Source organism: Narcine bancroftii, chromosome 2 (assembly GCF_036971445.1).
Source record: "Narcine bancroftii isolate sNarBan1 chromosome 2, sNarBan1.hap1, whole genome shotgun sequence".
In the NCBI taxonomy this organism is placed as follows: domain Eukaryota; kingdom Metazoa; phylum Chordata; class Chondrichthyes; order Torpediniformes; family Narcinidae; genus Narcine; species Narcine bancroftii.
The window spans coordinates 21,122,409-21,135,004 of record NC_091470.1 but is presented as its reverse complement, the minus strand read 5'-3'; the positions used below and the strand labels follow the sequence as shown (position 1 = coordinate 21,135,004).

At 51.1% G+C, this 12,596-nt stretch overlaps 1 protein-coding gene across 1 annotated transcript in view; it reads right to left on the bottom strand.

The window, feature by feature from the left end:
• Positions 1-12,596, bottom strand: part of LOC138753269 (acetyl-coenzyme A synthetase 2-like, mitochondrial) — a 54,970-nt gene that overhangs the window by 19,255 nt on the left and 23,119 nt on the right. The window contains exons 7-8 of the mRNA XM_069916082.1: positions 3,000-3,137; positions 1,651-1,743 (exon numbers count right to left, since the gene is read on the bottom strand). Coding sequence (XP_069772183.1) covers positions 1,651-1,743; positions 3,000-3,137 — 231 coding nt within the window. The remainder of the gene's footprint in view (positions 1-1,650; positions 1,744-2,999; positions 3,138-12,596) is intronic.

Genomic DNA, 12,596 nt, shown 5'->3' with positions numbered 1-12,596 from the left:
TTAATTGGCTGCTGTAAATGTATAGGTGTGGTAGCATCTGGGGGGAGGGGAATCAATGGGAATGTGAGGAGAATAGAACAGGATGTAAATGGGTGCAAGCCGGTCAGGGGATGATTCCCTTGAGGCATAGCTCAGTGATAATAGCCCTTTGTAGAGGCCTCGAACAGGCATCCCTGTTTCCCTGAAGGGAAACACTAGCAAAGGGATAAAAGGGCGTCAATTTAAACCAGAGAGCCGTGAATCTGAGGAACTGGTTGCCACACAGACGGCTGCGAAAGCGAGGATGTTGAGAGCGACAGGTATTTGATTAGTCTGGGAATCAAGGATTATGGGGAGAAGGCCGGGGCTGAGTGGGAGGATAAATCATCTCATGATTAGAATGGCAGAGCAGACTCAGTGGGCCGACTTCTGCTCCTATAATCTTGTGAGGGCAAGATGTTAGCCACGTCAAATCTCAAGACATCATTTGAAGGTGAAATGTTCTGCAACCAGCGTCAACTGAGAGTGCCGAAGAACACAACTTAGCTTGTCCCGCAGCATCAGTGAGGGAAAGGAAACGTCGCTGCTTCAAGCCAGGACGTCAAATGTTCAATGTCAAACATCCACCACTCTTTTCTTTCCCACTGATGCTGCTGGACCTGCCAGGTTCCTCCAACAGATTATTTCTTGCTTCAGTTTCCAGCAGTCTCTCGTGTCTTCAGTGAAAATTAGATTTTCTCAATTCTCAAACAACTCCCGGTGTTTATCGTTAAACATCAGTGGCTCTGTAATGGGGAAGAGTAGAGACCACAAAGTTCCCTATCCTGGACCCACAACCCATCCTCAATAGGAAGCCGCAGCTGCGCCTACACTACTCAAAGAGGTTGAGGAGAGCAAGGCTACTGGCCCCTATCATGACAATACTTTACAGGAGCACATTTGAGTGTGTCCTGTCTAACTGAGCCATTGTGCTGCAAGCATCAGTCTGGAAATCAATACAAAGGATCATTAAAATGGCTGGGAAGGTAACTGGGGTTCAGCCTTTCCTCCATTGATGACATTCACTAGGAAGATTGTTTAAATAGGGCTCAAAGAAGTATTGACAATCCTGACCATCCATCACAGAATCTTTGACCTTCCACTACCATCAGGTACAGGAGCATCAAAATCAGGACTGGCAGGCTGGGAAATAGCTTCCTCCCACAGGCTGTGAGATTGATCAACCTTGGGACATTTAGAAAGGGAATGAGTAAATTATTCCAAATATTTATACATTTTTATAATTCTTTATAGATGTGGGTGATTAGTATTTATGCGCTGAGGGAGGGAGGGTTGAGGGGGAGGGTTGAGGGGGAGGGTTGAGGGGGAGGGTTGAGGGGGAGGGTTGAGGGGGAGGGTTGAGAGGGAGGGTTGAGAGGGAGGGTTGAGAGGGAGGGTTGAGAGGGAGGGTTGAGAGGGAGGGTTGAGAGGGAGGGAGCATCTCCAGTCAGAATTCCTGCTGGTCATGTACAATAAAGATGTATTGCATCTTTACCTGCTTCAGTTTCCATACTGGTTGTGGAGGGATATGGGCTAAATGAGGGCCAATGGGACTAGCTCCTCTCTCATGCTGTACAAGATGACTATCCAACACAGACTTTAAGCCAACCTTCGGAAACAGCAGCCGCTTACCTGTCTGCCACCAGGTGTCCATCACGGGGCATTTGCTTTCCCCGACCACTCGGTAGTACCAGTCCCATGCCTCAGAATTGATTGGTTCGCCAACTGGGAAAAATCAGACAGGATAAGAGGATGAAGCTCATTCTGCTGGATAAGACTCTGACACTAGAACACCACAGCCATGGTCACAAATGAGGCGATTAGGCCCATTGCTTCCCATGCTGGAGAGTCATTGGCCCGAGGGCAAAGACAAAGGTGCCACGTTTCAGAAGAGATGTGCAAGTGCAGACAGTTGCATGGGTTTCCTCCAAGTGCTCTGGCTTCTTCCCACACCCCAAGGGGATGAAGGAAGTTAACAGACTCTTGCAACTTACCCCTTCTGTTGAGAAGCATCAGAATCCGTAGGAGGTTGATGGGAGAGAACAAATTTTACAGGGAAATGAAGAAGGAGGAATAGGATTTGAGGAACCAGCAGGTCATGCAGCACCCATGGTCAGGCAACAATTTGGGTTGGGACCCTAAAGCCTCATGTTTATCCATGGATGCTGCCTGCTCGCTGAGTTCCTCCAGCAGCTCATTGTCAAGATTCCAGCATCTGCAGAATTTTGGTGTTTCTCAGGAGGAACAGGACTCTGCTAACATGGACACAATGGGTCAAATGGGCTCTCTTGGTGCTGCAATAGAGAAGCAAGATCCCATCCTATGCCATTTGGAAGGAGAACAGGGGATGCACACCGGAGTCCCGGTCAACCAAATCTCAACAACAGTGAAATCCGCAGCTGGCTCTGTTTGGGAGTGGACGGGTGCAGGCACCAGAAATGGAGAGAACACCACCACTGCGCACCCCCCCCCCGCCCCACCCCAATGCCAGTGAGAAGGAAAAGCAGAGGAGACAACCCTACAGGATGATGGCAGACCAGCGAGGGATTCAGCGGCTGAAGGACCCATGCAACTTGCAATCAGGAGTCCTGCATGGACTACAGTCTTCTGTGACTGGCTCATGGGAACCAGGAATCAGAGCCAGGATTTGGGAGGACGCGGAGGCCAAGAAGGGCTCCCCAGGCCCTCGGGTGCAGAAGTCTTCCCGATCATGTGGGAGGTTTAGATCTAGAGCTTGGGTCGCTGATGGATTGAACAGGAGTCTGTGTGGCTGCAGATGCTGCAGGAACGCTGGAGGTGAATCCACGGACACCCTATGTTTCTGAAGGGTGGCAGAAGGCAATTTCATGTGATCTTGTGTGTTCTGTGCTATTACTTGACAATAAAAAGGAATCCTGAACACGTTGCTGGCTGCAAAGTCGAGGTTAGGAAGGCCGCTATACAAATGCAAGCCTTTTGCTCTAACAGGTTTGTATACCAACCTGTGCCGAGTACTTTCAGCGAGGACCGGTCGTGTGACTTCACCCATGCGTCTCCATACTTGAGCAGCAGACGGATTGCTGTGGGCGCCCCATAGAACTGGTTGATTTTCAGCCTTTCGACCATCTCCCAGTAACGACCTAGACACAGGGAAGAGGTGCAAACCATTCACTGAGCAAGTGGAACCCACCATCCCTCACTCAGGAAACTCTCCTGCTTGTTAATTGAGTGCTCTGGGAGTGCGGGTGGGGGTTGGAAATTCACAGCTAATTCAACTTACCAACTTTTCCACAGTAAGTACCCTGACCAAATGCATCAGAAACTGCTCTGCCCAAGACCATTAGAAACTGCAGAGTGATCAATGCAGCTCAAACTCTAAAAATCTCTGGTGATACCACACTTGGAAATACTGTGTTCAGTTCTGGTCGCCTCATTATAGGAAGGACGAGGAAGCTATGGAGAGAGTGCAGAGGAGATTTGCCAGGATGTTGCCTGGATTAGAAAATAAGTCTCATGAGGCAAGGTTAGCAGAGCTGGGACTTTTCTCCTGTGAGTGAAGAAGGAGGTGAGGTGACATAATAGAGGTCTACAAGTTTGTGAGAGGTATCGATGTAGGTGGACAGCCAGCACCTTCTTCCAGGGGTGGCAGTAGCAAACATCAGAGGACATTGGTACAAAGTGAAAAGAGAAAAGTTTTAGGTGAGACATCAGGGGTAAGTTTTTATTCATATGTATATATATATATATATATATATATATATATAAATATATATATATATATATATATACACACACACACACACACACACACACATATATAAATATATACACACACACACACACACACACACACACACACATATATAAATATATATACACACACACACACATACACACACACATAAAAGAGTAGTATGGGCTTGGAATGCCTTGCCAGGCGTGGTGGTGGAGACTGGAACATTAGGGGCATTTAAGAGACATATACATACATATATACATACACATACATATACACACACACACATATATATATATATATATATATATATATACACATATATATTGGGTCTTCAGCGCAAACTCCGGGAGATCCAAAATGAGTGGTGGACTAGCCTCGCCAAACGAACCCAGCTCAGCGCGGACATTGGCGACTTCAGGGGTTTCTACGAGGCTCTAAAGGCTGTGTACGGCCCCTCACCCCAAGTCCAAAGCCCGCTGCGCAGCTCAGATGGCGAAGTCCTCCTCAGCGACAAGGTCTCCATCCTCAACCGATGGTCAGAACACTTCCAATCTCTTTTCAGTGCCAACCGCTCAGTCCAAGATTCCGCCCTGCTCCAGCTCCCTCAACAGCCCTTAAGGCTAGAGCTGAATGAGGTCCTCACCCGGGAAGAGACATAAGGCAATTGAACAACTGAAAAGTGGCAAAGCAGCAGGTATGGATGGAATCCCCCCCAGAGGTCTGGAAGGCTGGCGACAAAACTCTGCATGCCAAACTGCATGAGTTTTTCAAGCTCTGCTGGGACCAAGGAAAGCTGCCTCAGGACCTTCGTGATGCCATCATCATCACCCTGTACAAAAACAAAGGCGAGAAATCAGACTGATCAAACTACAGGGGAATCACGCTGCTCTCCATTGCAAGCAAAATCTTCGCTAGGATTCTCCTAAATAGAATAATACCTAGTGTCGCCGAAAATGTTCTCCCAGAATCACAGTGCAGCTTTCGCGCAAACAGAGGAACTACTGACATGGTCTTTGCCCTCAGACAGCTCCAAGAAAAGTGCAGAGAACAAAACAAAGGACTCTACATCACCTTTGTTGACCTCACCAAAGCCTTCGACACCGTGAGCAGGAAAGGGCTTTGGCAAATACTAGAGCGCCTTGGATGCCCCCCCCAAGTTCCTCAACATGGTTATCCAACTGCACGAAAACCAACAAGGTCGGGTCAGATACAGCAATGAGCTCTCCGAACCCTTCTCCATTAACAATGGCATGAAGCAAGGCTGCGTTCTCGCACCAACCCTCTTTTCAATCTTCTTCAGCATGATGCTGAAACAAGCCATGAAAGACCTCAACAATGAAGACGCTGTTTACATCCGGTACCGCACGGATGGCAGTCTCTTCAATCTGAGGGGTTTGCAAGCTCACACCAAGACACAAGAGCAACTTGTTCGTGAACTACTCTTTGCAGACGATGCCGCTTTAGTTGCCCATTCAGAGCCAGCTCTTCAGCGGTTGACATCCTGTTTTGCGGAAACTGCCAAAATGTTTGGCCTGGAAGTCAGCCTGAAGAAAACTGAGGTCCTCCATCAGCCAGCTCCCCACCATGACTACCAGCCTCCCCACATCTTCATCGGGCACACAAAACTCAAAACGGTCAACCAGTTTACCTATCTCGGCTGCACCATTTCATCGGATGCAAGGATCGACAACGAGATAGACAACAGACTCGCCAAGGCAAATAGCACCTTTGGAAGACTACACAAAAGAGTCTGGAAAAACAACCAACTGAAAAACCTCACAAAGATTAGCGCATACAGAGCCGTTGTCATACCCACACTCCTGTTCAGCTCCGAATCATGGGTCCTTTACCGGCATCACCTACGGCTCCTAGAACGCTTCCACCAGCATTGTCTCCGCTCCATCCTCAACATTCATTGGAGCGACTTCATCTCCAACATCGAAGTACTCGAGATGGCAGAGGCCGACAGCATCGAATCCACGCTGCTGAAGATCAAACTGCGCTGGGTAGGTCACGTCTCCAGAATGGAGGACCATCGCCTTCCCAAGATCATGTTCTATGGCGAGCTCTCCACTGGCCACCGAGACAGAGGTGCACCAAAGAAAAGGCACAAGGACTGCCTAAAGAAAGCTCTTGGTGCCTGCCACATTGACCACCACCAGTGGGCTGATATCGCCTCAAACCGTGCATCTTGGCACCTCACAGTTCAGCGGGCAGCAACCTCCTTTGAAGAAGACCGCTGAGCCCACCTCACTGTCAAAAAACAAAGGAGGAAAAACCCAACACCCAACCCCAACTAACCAATTTTCCCTTTCAAGCGCTGCAACCGGGTCTGCCTGTCCCGCATCGGACTTGTCAGCCACAAATGAGCCTGCAGCTGACGTGGAATTTACCCCTCCATAAATCTTCGTCCGCAAATCCAAGCCAAAGAAAGAAAGAAGAAGATACATACATACATATATTTACACATATACACACACATATATATACATACACACACACACACACACACACACACACACACACACACACACACACACATATATATAAAAACACATGTATATAGGTTGGCACAATATCAAGGGCTGAAGGGCCAGTAATGTGCTGTAGTATTCAACATTAAACCATCAGGGAGGTCAACCTCCCTTCCAGTGACTCTGTCCATATCTCCCACTCTCACAGGAAAGCCGCCACTGTGGCGGCTAACAAGGCAGACAAATCAGCCCCGCTTGTAAGCCCTGCTTGTAAGCCACGCAGCGGGGCAGCCGGCCAAAGTGGTGCTGTCAGGAGTTTCCTTTCCTTCTAGCTCGGGGCTCAGAAACCCTTGCTTGGGGATCATGTGACGCCCAGGTGACGTCAGCGCCCTCCAGTGCGGTTCTCAGCCAGGTCCAGGCTGGGAGTACAAGTGCAGTCCAGCAGCCTGCAATAAACTAGTCTGCTCTCTGAGCTCAACCTGTTTGATTGTGTGTGTTATTGCAGGAGCAGGAGTAGCCGCCACTACAATTGGTGACCCCGACTCGTTCAAATGTCTTTGAACCCATCATGAGCGAGCCTGGGATTAGCACTATAGCCGTAAAACTGCCTGAATTCTGGGTTCAGGAGCCAGAGACCTGGTTCGGCCACACGGAGGCCCAGTTTCTCCTCCGCCAGATTTCATCTGACATGACCAAATTCTACCATCTGGTCACTGCCCTGGACCAGGCCACCGTGAGAGGCGAGCTGCACCTTGTTCAGCACCCACCCGCCGAAGACGAGCACGAGACCATCAAGCGAGTGCTTACTGGGTCCCTCGGACTATCCAGTCACCAGCATGCCGCTTGGGTGCTGCTCCTCGACGCCCTGGGGGACAGGTCCCTGATGGACTAGATGCTCGCGCTCATGGGTGAGCACACCAACTGCCCACTTTTCGAGCGCATCTTCCTCGAACATATGCCCGAGGACATCAGCCCGCTGCTGGTTCAGGAGAGCTTCACCGACCCGAGGAAGGTCACCCAGAAGGCCCAAGAGCTATGGCTCGCACGATTCTCGGAAGGTTCAGTGGTCCAGCAAGTCACGAGGCACAGGCACGACCACGCCAAGCCCGCCCCTAGCGCTGCGGTAGAGCACCTGGCCCCTGCAGGGGCCCCCAAGAGCATAACCAAGGCCACAGCATCCGCTTCAGGCCTCTGCTTCTACCACCAGCGCTGGGGAGCTAAGGCCCGGCAGTGTCGTCAGCCCTGCTCGTTCCAGGGAAACGACCAGGCTGACTGCTGTTAATGGCTGCGATGGCTGGCCAAGGTCACAGCCTTCTCTATCTGTGGGACTCAGTCAGCGGCCGGCGGTTCCTCATTGACACTGGAGCCCAGATCAGCATCATCCCAGCCACAGCCATCGAATCCAGGAAATGACCTCGTGGACCTCCCCTCCGTGCGGCCAACGCAATGGCAATCGGGACGTATGGAGAAAAGACAGTCCACTTCCAGATCGGCCAATGGAATTTCGCATGGAAGTTCACCACCTCGTCCCTCCCGATTGCCATCCTGGGTGCAGATTTCCTCCTCCCACACGGGCTTCTGGTGGACATTAGAGATAGGCGCCTGGTGGATGTCCGTACCTTCCAGGCCGTTCACCTCGCTGACACCCGCTCGGAGCAACCATAGATGGCCACAATCAGCACGCCCAGAGACGAGTTCCAGCAGATCATGGACGAGTTCCCAACTCTCCTCAAGCCATAGTTCTCCGCTGCCTTGCCTCCACCACATCCCCACCCACGGCCCGCCGGTTCACGCCAAAGCACGCCGGCTCCCGCCTGACAAGCTCCAGGTAGCAAAGTAGGAGTTTTTGCACCTGTTGGAGCTGGGGATCATTCAGCAGTCCGACAGCCATGGGCCTCGCCGCTCCACCTGGTCCCGAAAGCCTCCGGCAGCTGGCGTCCATGCGGAGACTATCGACGGCTCAACGAGACAACAGTTCCTGACCGTTACCCCATCCCTCACATTCAGGACTTTACGGCCAACCTGGATGGCTCGAGGGTCTTCTCCAAGGTTGACCTGGTGCGCGGATATCACCAGATCCTGGTGTACCCTGAGGACATAACCAAGACAGCCATCATCAACCCCTTTGGTTTGTTCGAATTCCTGTGCATGCCGTTCAGGCTCAAGAACGCCACTCAGACCTTCCAGCGCCTCATGGACTCTGTGGGCAGGGACTTGGATTTTGTCTTTATTTATTTGGACAACATCCTCATCGCCAGCAAGGACTGGGCGCAACACAAGGCCCACCTATGTGCCCTTTTCTCCTGGCTGGTCAACTTCAGCCTTACCATCAACCCAGCCAAGTGTCAGTTCAGGAAAGAGTCCGTGCAGTTCCTGGGCCATAACATCATGGCCGAAGGAGCCACGCCTGCCACTGTGAAGGTTGCCGCTATCAGGGAGTCCCACGCCTGAACAGCCTCAAGGGGCTGCAGGAGTTCGCAGGTATGGTCAACTTTTACAACCGCTTCATCTCGGGAGCTGCGCGCATCATGCAGGCGCTGTTCACCCTCATCGCAGCCAAGCACAAGACGCTCGCTTGGAACTCAGAAGCCTGCACCGCATTCGAGGCCACCAAAGACACCCTCACGAAGGCCGCCATGCTCGCCCACTCACACACCGACCTGCATATGGCACTCTCTGTCGATGCCTCTGTCACAGCCGTCGGTGCCATCCTCGAGCAGCAGGTGAATGGACATTGGAAGCCGTTGGCATTCTTCAGCTGCCTGCTCTGCCCGCCAGAACACAAGTATAGTGCCTTTGACTGTGAGTTACCGGCCATGTACCTGGCAGTGCAGCATTTCCACTATTTTTTGGAGGGGAGGACTTTTACCATTTTCACAGACCACAAAGCCCTCACCCAGGCACTTGCGATGGCAAAGGATCCCTGGTCAACCCGTCAGCAGCGCCACCTCTCCTTCATGTCAGAGTTTACCACCGACATTCAGCACAAGGTGGGGAAGGACAATGTGGTTGCCGATGCACTCTCACGACCGGCCATCTGCGTGCTGACGCCCAGCCTCGACTTCGACCAGCTCGCCCAGAACCAGGAAGCTGATGAGGAGACGAGGACCTTCAAGACCGCCATCACCGGCCTGCGTTTCCCGAGACCGTCCGATTCCAAGGGGCGAAGGCACCATCCTGTGCGATATCTCCTTGGGCACCTCGCGGCCAGTGGTTCCCCAGAGGTGGCGCAGGCAGGTCTTCCGTCACATCCACGACCTTTCACATCCGTCCATCAGGTCCACGGTCTGGATGGTGGCAGAATGGTTCGTATGGCATGGGCTGCGGAAGCAGATCGCGGGCTGGGCCAGAACATGCACCCATAGCCAGACGTCCAAGGTGCACAGACACACCAGGGCGCCCGTACAGGAGCTCGAGCACGTCCGGGAATGGTTCAGCCACATTCACATGGACATCGTTGGTCCCTTACCAGTTTCCTGGGGCAATCGTTACCCGTTTACGGTGGTGGACTGCACCACTCGCTGGCCCGAGGCAATCCCGATGCCAGATGCCTCCACCATCTCCTGCTCCCGAGCACTATTGCATGGTTGGGTTGCCCGGTTCTGCATCCCGGCTCACCTCACCAGCGATCAGGGCGCCCAGTTCACATCTGCGCTCTGGGCACAACTCACCAACAGGTTGGGGATCCAGCTACACCGCACCACAGCCTACCACCCGCAGGCCAATGGACTGGTCGAACATCTGCACCACCTCCTTAAGTCAGCGCTCATGGCCCACCTCACCGGTCCTGACTGGATGGATGAACTGCCTTAGGTGCTCCTGGGCACCCAAGGAAGATCTGCAGAAGTCGTCAGCTGAGTTGGTCTACGGTGCGCCACTGGCACTGGTGAGTTCGTCAATGCACCTCACAATCCCCAGCGGTCGCCAGACGAACTACTTCCTCACCTCAGGGCACGTTTGGACTCCTTCGAACCCCCACCGCCACCCAGGCATGGAACCCGCCCATCTCATGTTCCTGGCGAGCTGATTTCCACGGAGTTCATTTTCGTTCAGCGGGGCCCGACCATGGCACCTCTGCAGCGACTGTATGAAGGGTGGTACAGGGTTATACAACATTCCGGATCAATGTTCATGCTGGACTTGGGTGGCAGGCATGAGCTGTTTACCATGGACAGGCTGAAGCCAGCGCACCTCGATCCCACCAAGCCCGTGGTCGTTGCCCAGCCCAAGAAGTGAGGCCACCCAGCAAAAAAGGACATTGGCACCGGTTCTGGGGTGGGGGGGCTATGTGGCGACTCACCACAACGCAGTTGAACCGGCCCTACTTGTAAGCCACACGGCGGGGCAGCCGGCCAAAATGGCGTCATCGGGGGATTCCCTTCCTTCCAGCTCAGGGCTCAGAAACCCGCGCTTGGGGACCACGTGACGCCCGGGTGATGTCAGCACCCTCCAATGTGGTTCTCAGCCAGGTCCGGGCTGGGAGTATAAGTGCAGCCTAGCAGCCTGCAATAAACTAGTCTGCTCACTGAGCTCAACCCGTCTGGTTGTGTGTGTTATTGCAGGAGCACTGTAGCCATCGCTACACCACCATGTTAAAGGACCCTTCCCATCCTCTTCTTCCCCTCCCCCACCTCTTCTGTTGTCTGGAAGATGCATGAAAATGCAAACCTCCAAATTCAAGGGCAGTTTCTTTCCTGCTGTTATCAGTCTCTTAAGTGCACCCCCCCCACCCCCCCCACCCCCCACCATTGGCAATTGGCTCCCCTGCACTATTTTTAACTGTGATTTTCTCTGTACCCTGCACCTTCTTTGTGCATCTTTCTCTCTGCCCTGAACTATTTGACCACTGTAAAACTACTCCCGACCTTGTCATTTATTTTAGCTGGTGATATATTTGTTTATTAGTGCTGTACCTGTTGCACGAGTTGACTTGAGCAGGTAAAACAACTTATTACTATATCTCAGTACACAACAAAACAATTCAATCCCACACTCATCCCATGTATTTCAATAAACGACAGACGCGCCATAAATACATCAAGATGATATCTGAATTCCAAGCATTAAATTAATATTCATTTTTAATTTATATTTTAAATTTTAAAAATTTAGACATACAGCACAGTAACTGGCCCTTCCGGCCCACGAGTTTGTGCTGCCCAATTAACCTACAACCCCGTACAATTTGAAGGGTGCCAGGAAACCCACGCAGGCATGGGGAGAGCGTACAAACTCCTTACAGACAGAGCCGGATTCGAACCCGGGTCTCTGGTTCTGTAATACCTACAGTAACCTTGTTGCCCCACAAGGGGATTTACACAATTATTCAAAGTTGTTTTCCTGAAAGTTGGACAAGGCGATACTATTTGGAATTGATAGGGTAGATAAGACGCTATATTCAAAGGTCAGAGAGTCTACGACAAGGACCATCCACTGAAAATCAGAACCAGGCCTTTCAAGGTGGCAAAGATTTAGCATCCTCTTCGACAAATCGTAGCTAGCGTTGGATCCATTGTTAAATTAAAATCTGGGTTTTTTTGTTCACCAGCACAATCAAAGAAAATTCATGAAGTGAAGAGTCGTAGAATCAAACAGTACAGAAATAGGCCTTTGTCAATACCAATCGAGTACCATTTAAATGAATCCAATATACCAACACAGATCAACCTTGTTCTCACTGACTGGAGGAAGAGGAACTCTGCAGTCGCCTCAAGTTTCCACATCCAGATTCAAGGACAGTGTCTTCCCTGATGGCTGTCAGCCTCTTAAAAGGATCTCTTATTGGTCATAGATGATGCCCTTACACAACTTTAATGGAACCTTTCTCTATTCCGTGTACGTTGCCGTCATAACCCTCTACTCTGCACTTCTGTTTGATTATTGGACTACCTGCTGTACAGTATTGGGTTGACTTGCCTGGACAGCATTCAAAACACAACATCTTGGTACATGAAAATAAGCAATTCAATTCACTATGGATGGGCACCTCTTTTATGATATTTCAATACACAAAGGTTCCGTATGAAGGTAGTTTGCTGCTGTGGGCTGAATTATAGGGATCGCAATTGCGCCTGTGGTGGTTAAACACTCCTGATGTCCCACCACAGGTTAGTCATGGGGTTTGGAACCTGGTGGCAAGGAATCGGAAACTCACTGACCACATCCAGTGAGACTGGATAGACTAGAACTTTTTAAAATTCTGGAGTGCGGGAGGATGCAGAGTGAACATATTTTTAAATTTAGTTCTTCACAACAGTTACAGGCCATTTCGGCCCACAAATCCCATTGACACCCAATTAACCTACAGCACCAGTATGTTTTGTAAGGTAGGAGGAAAACCAGAGCCCCTGGGGAAAACCCACAGAGACATAGGGAGAACGTACAAA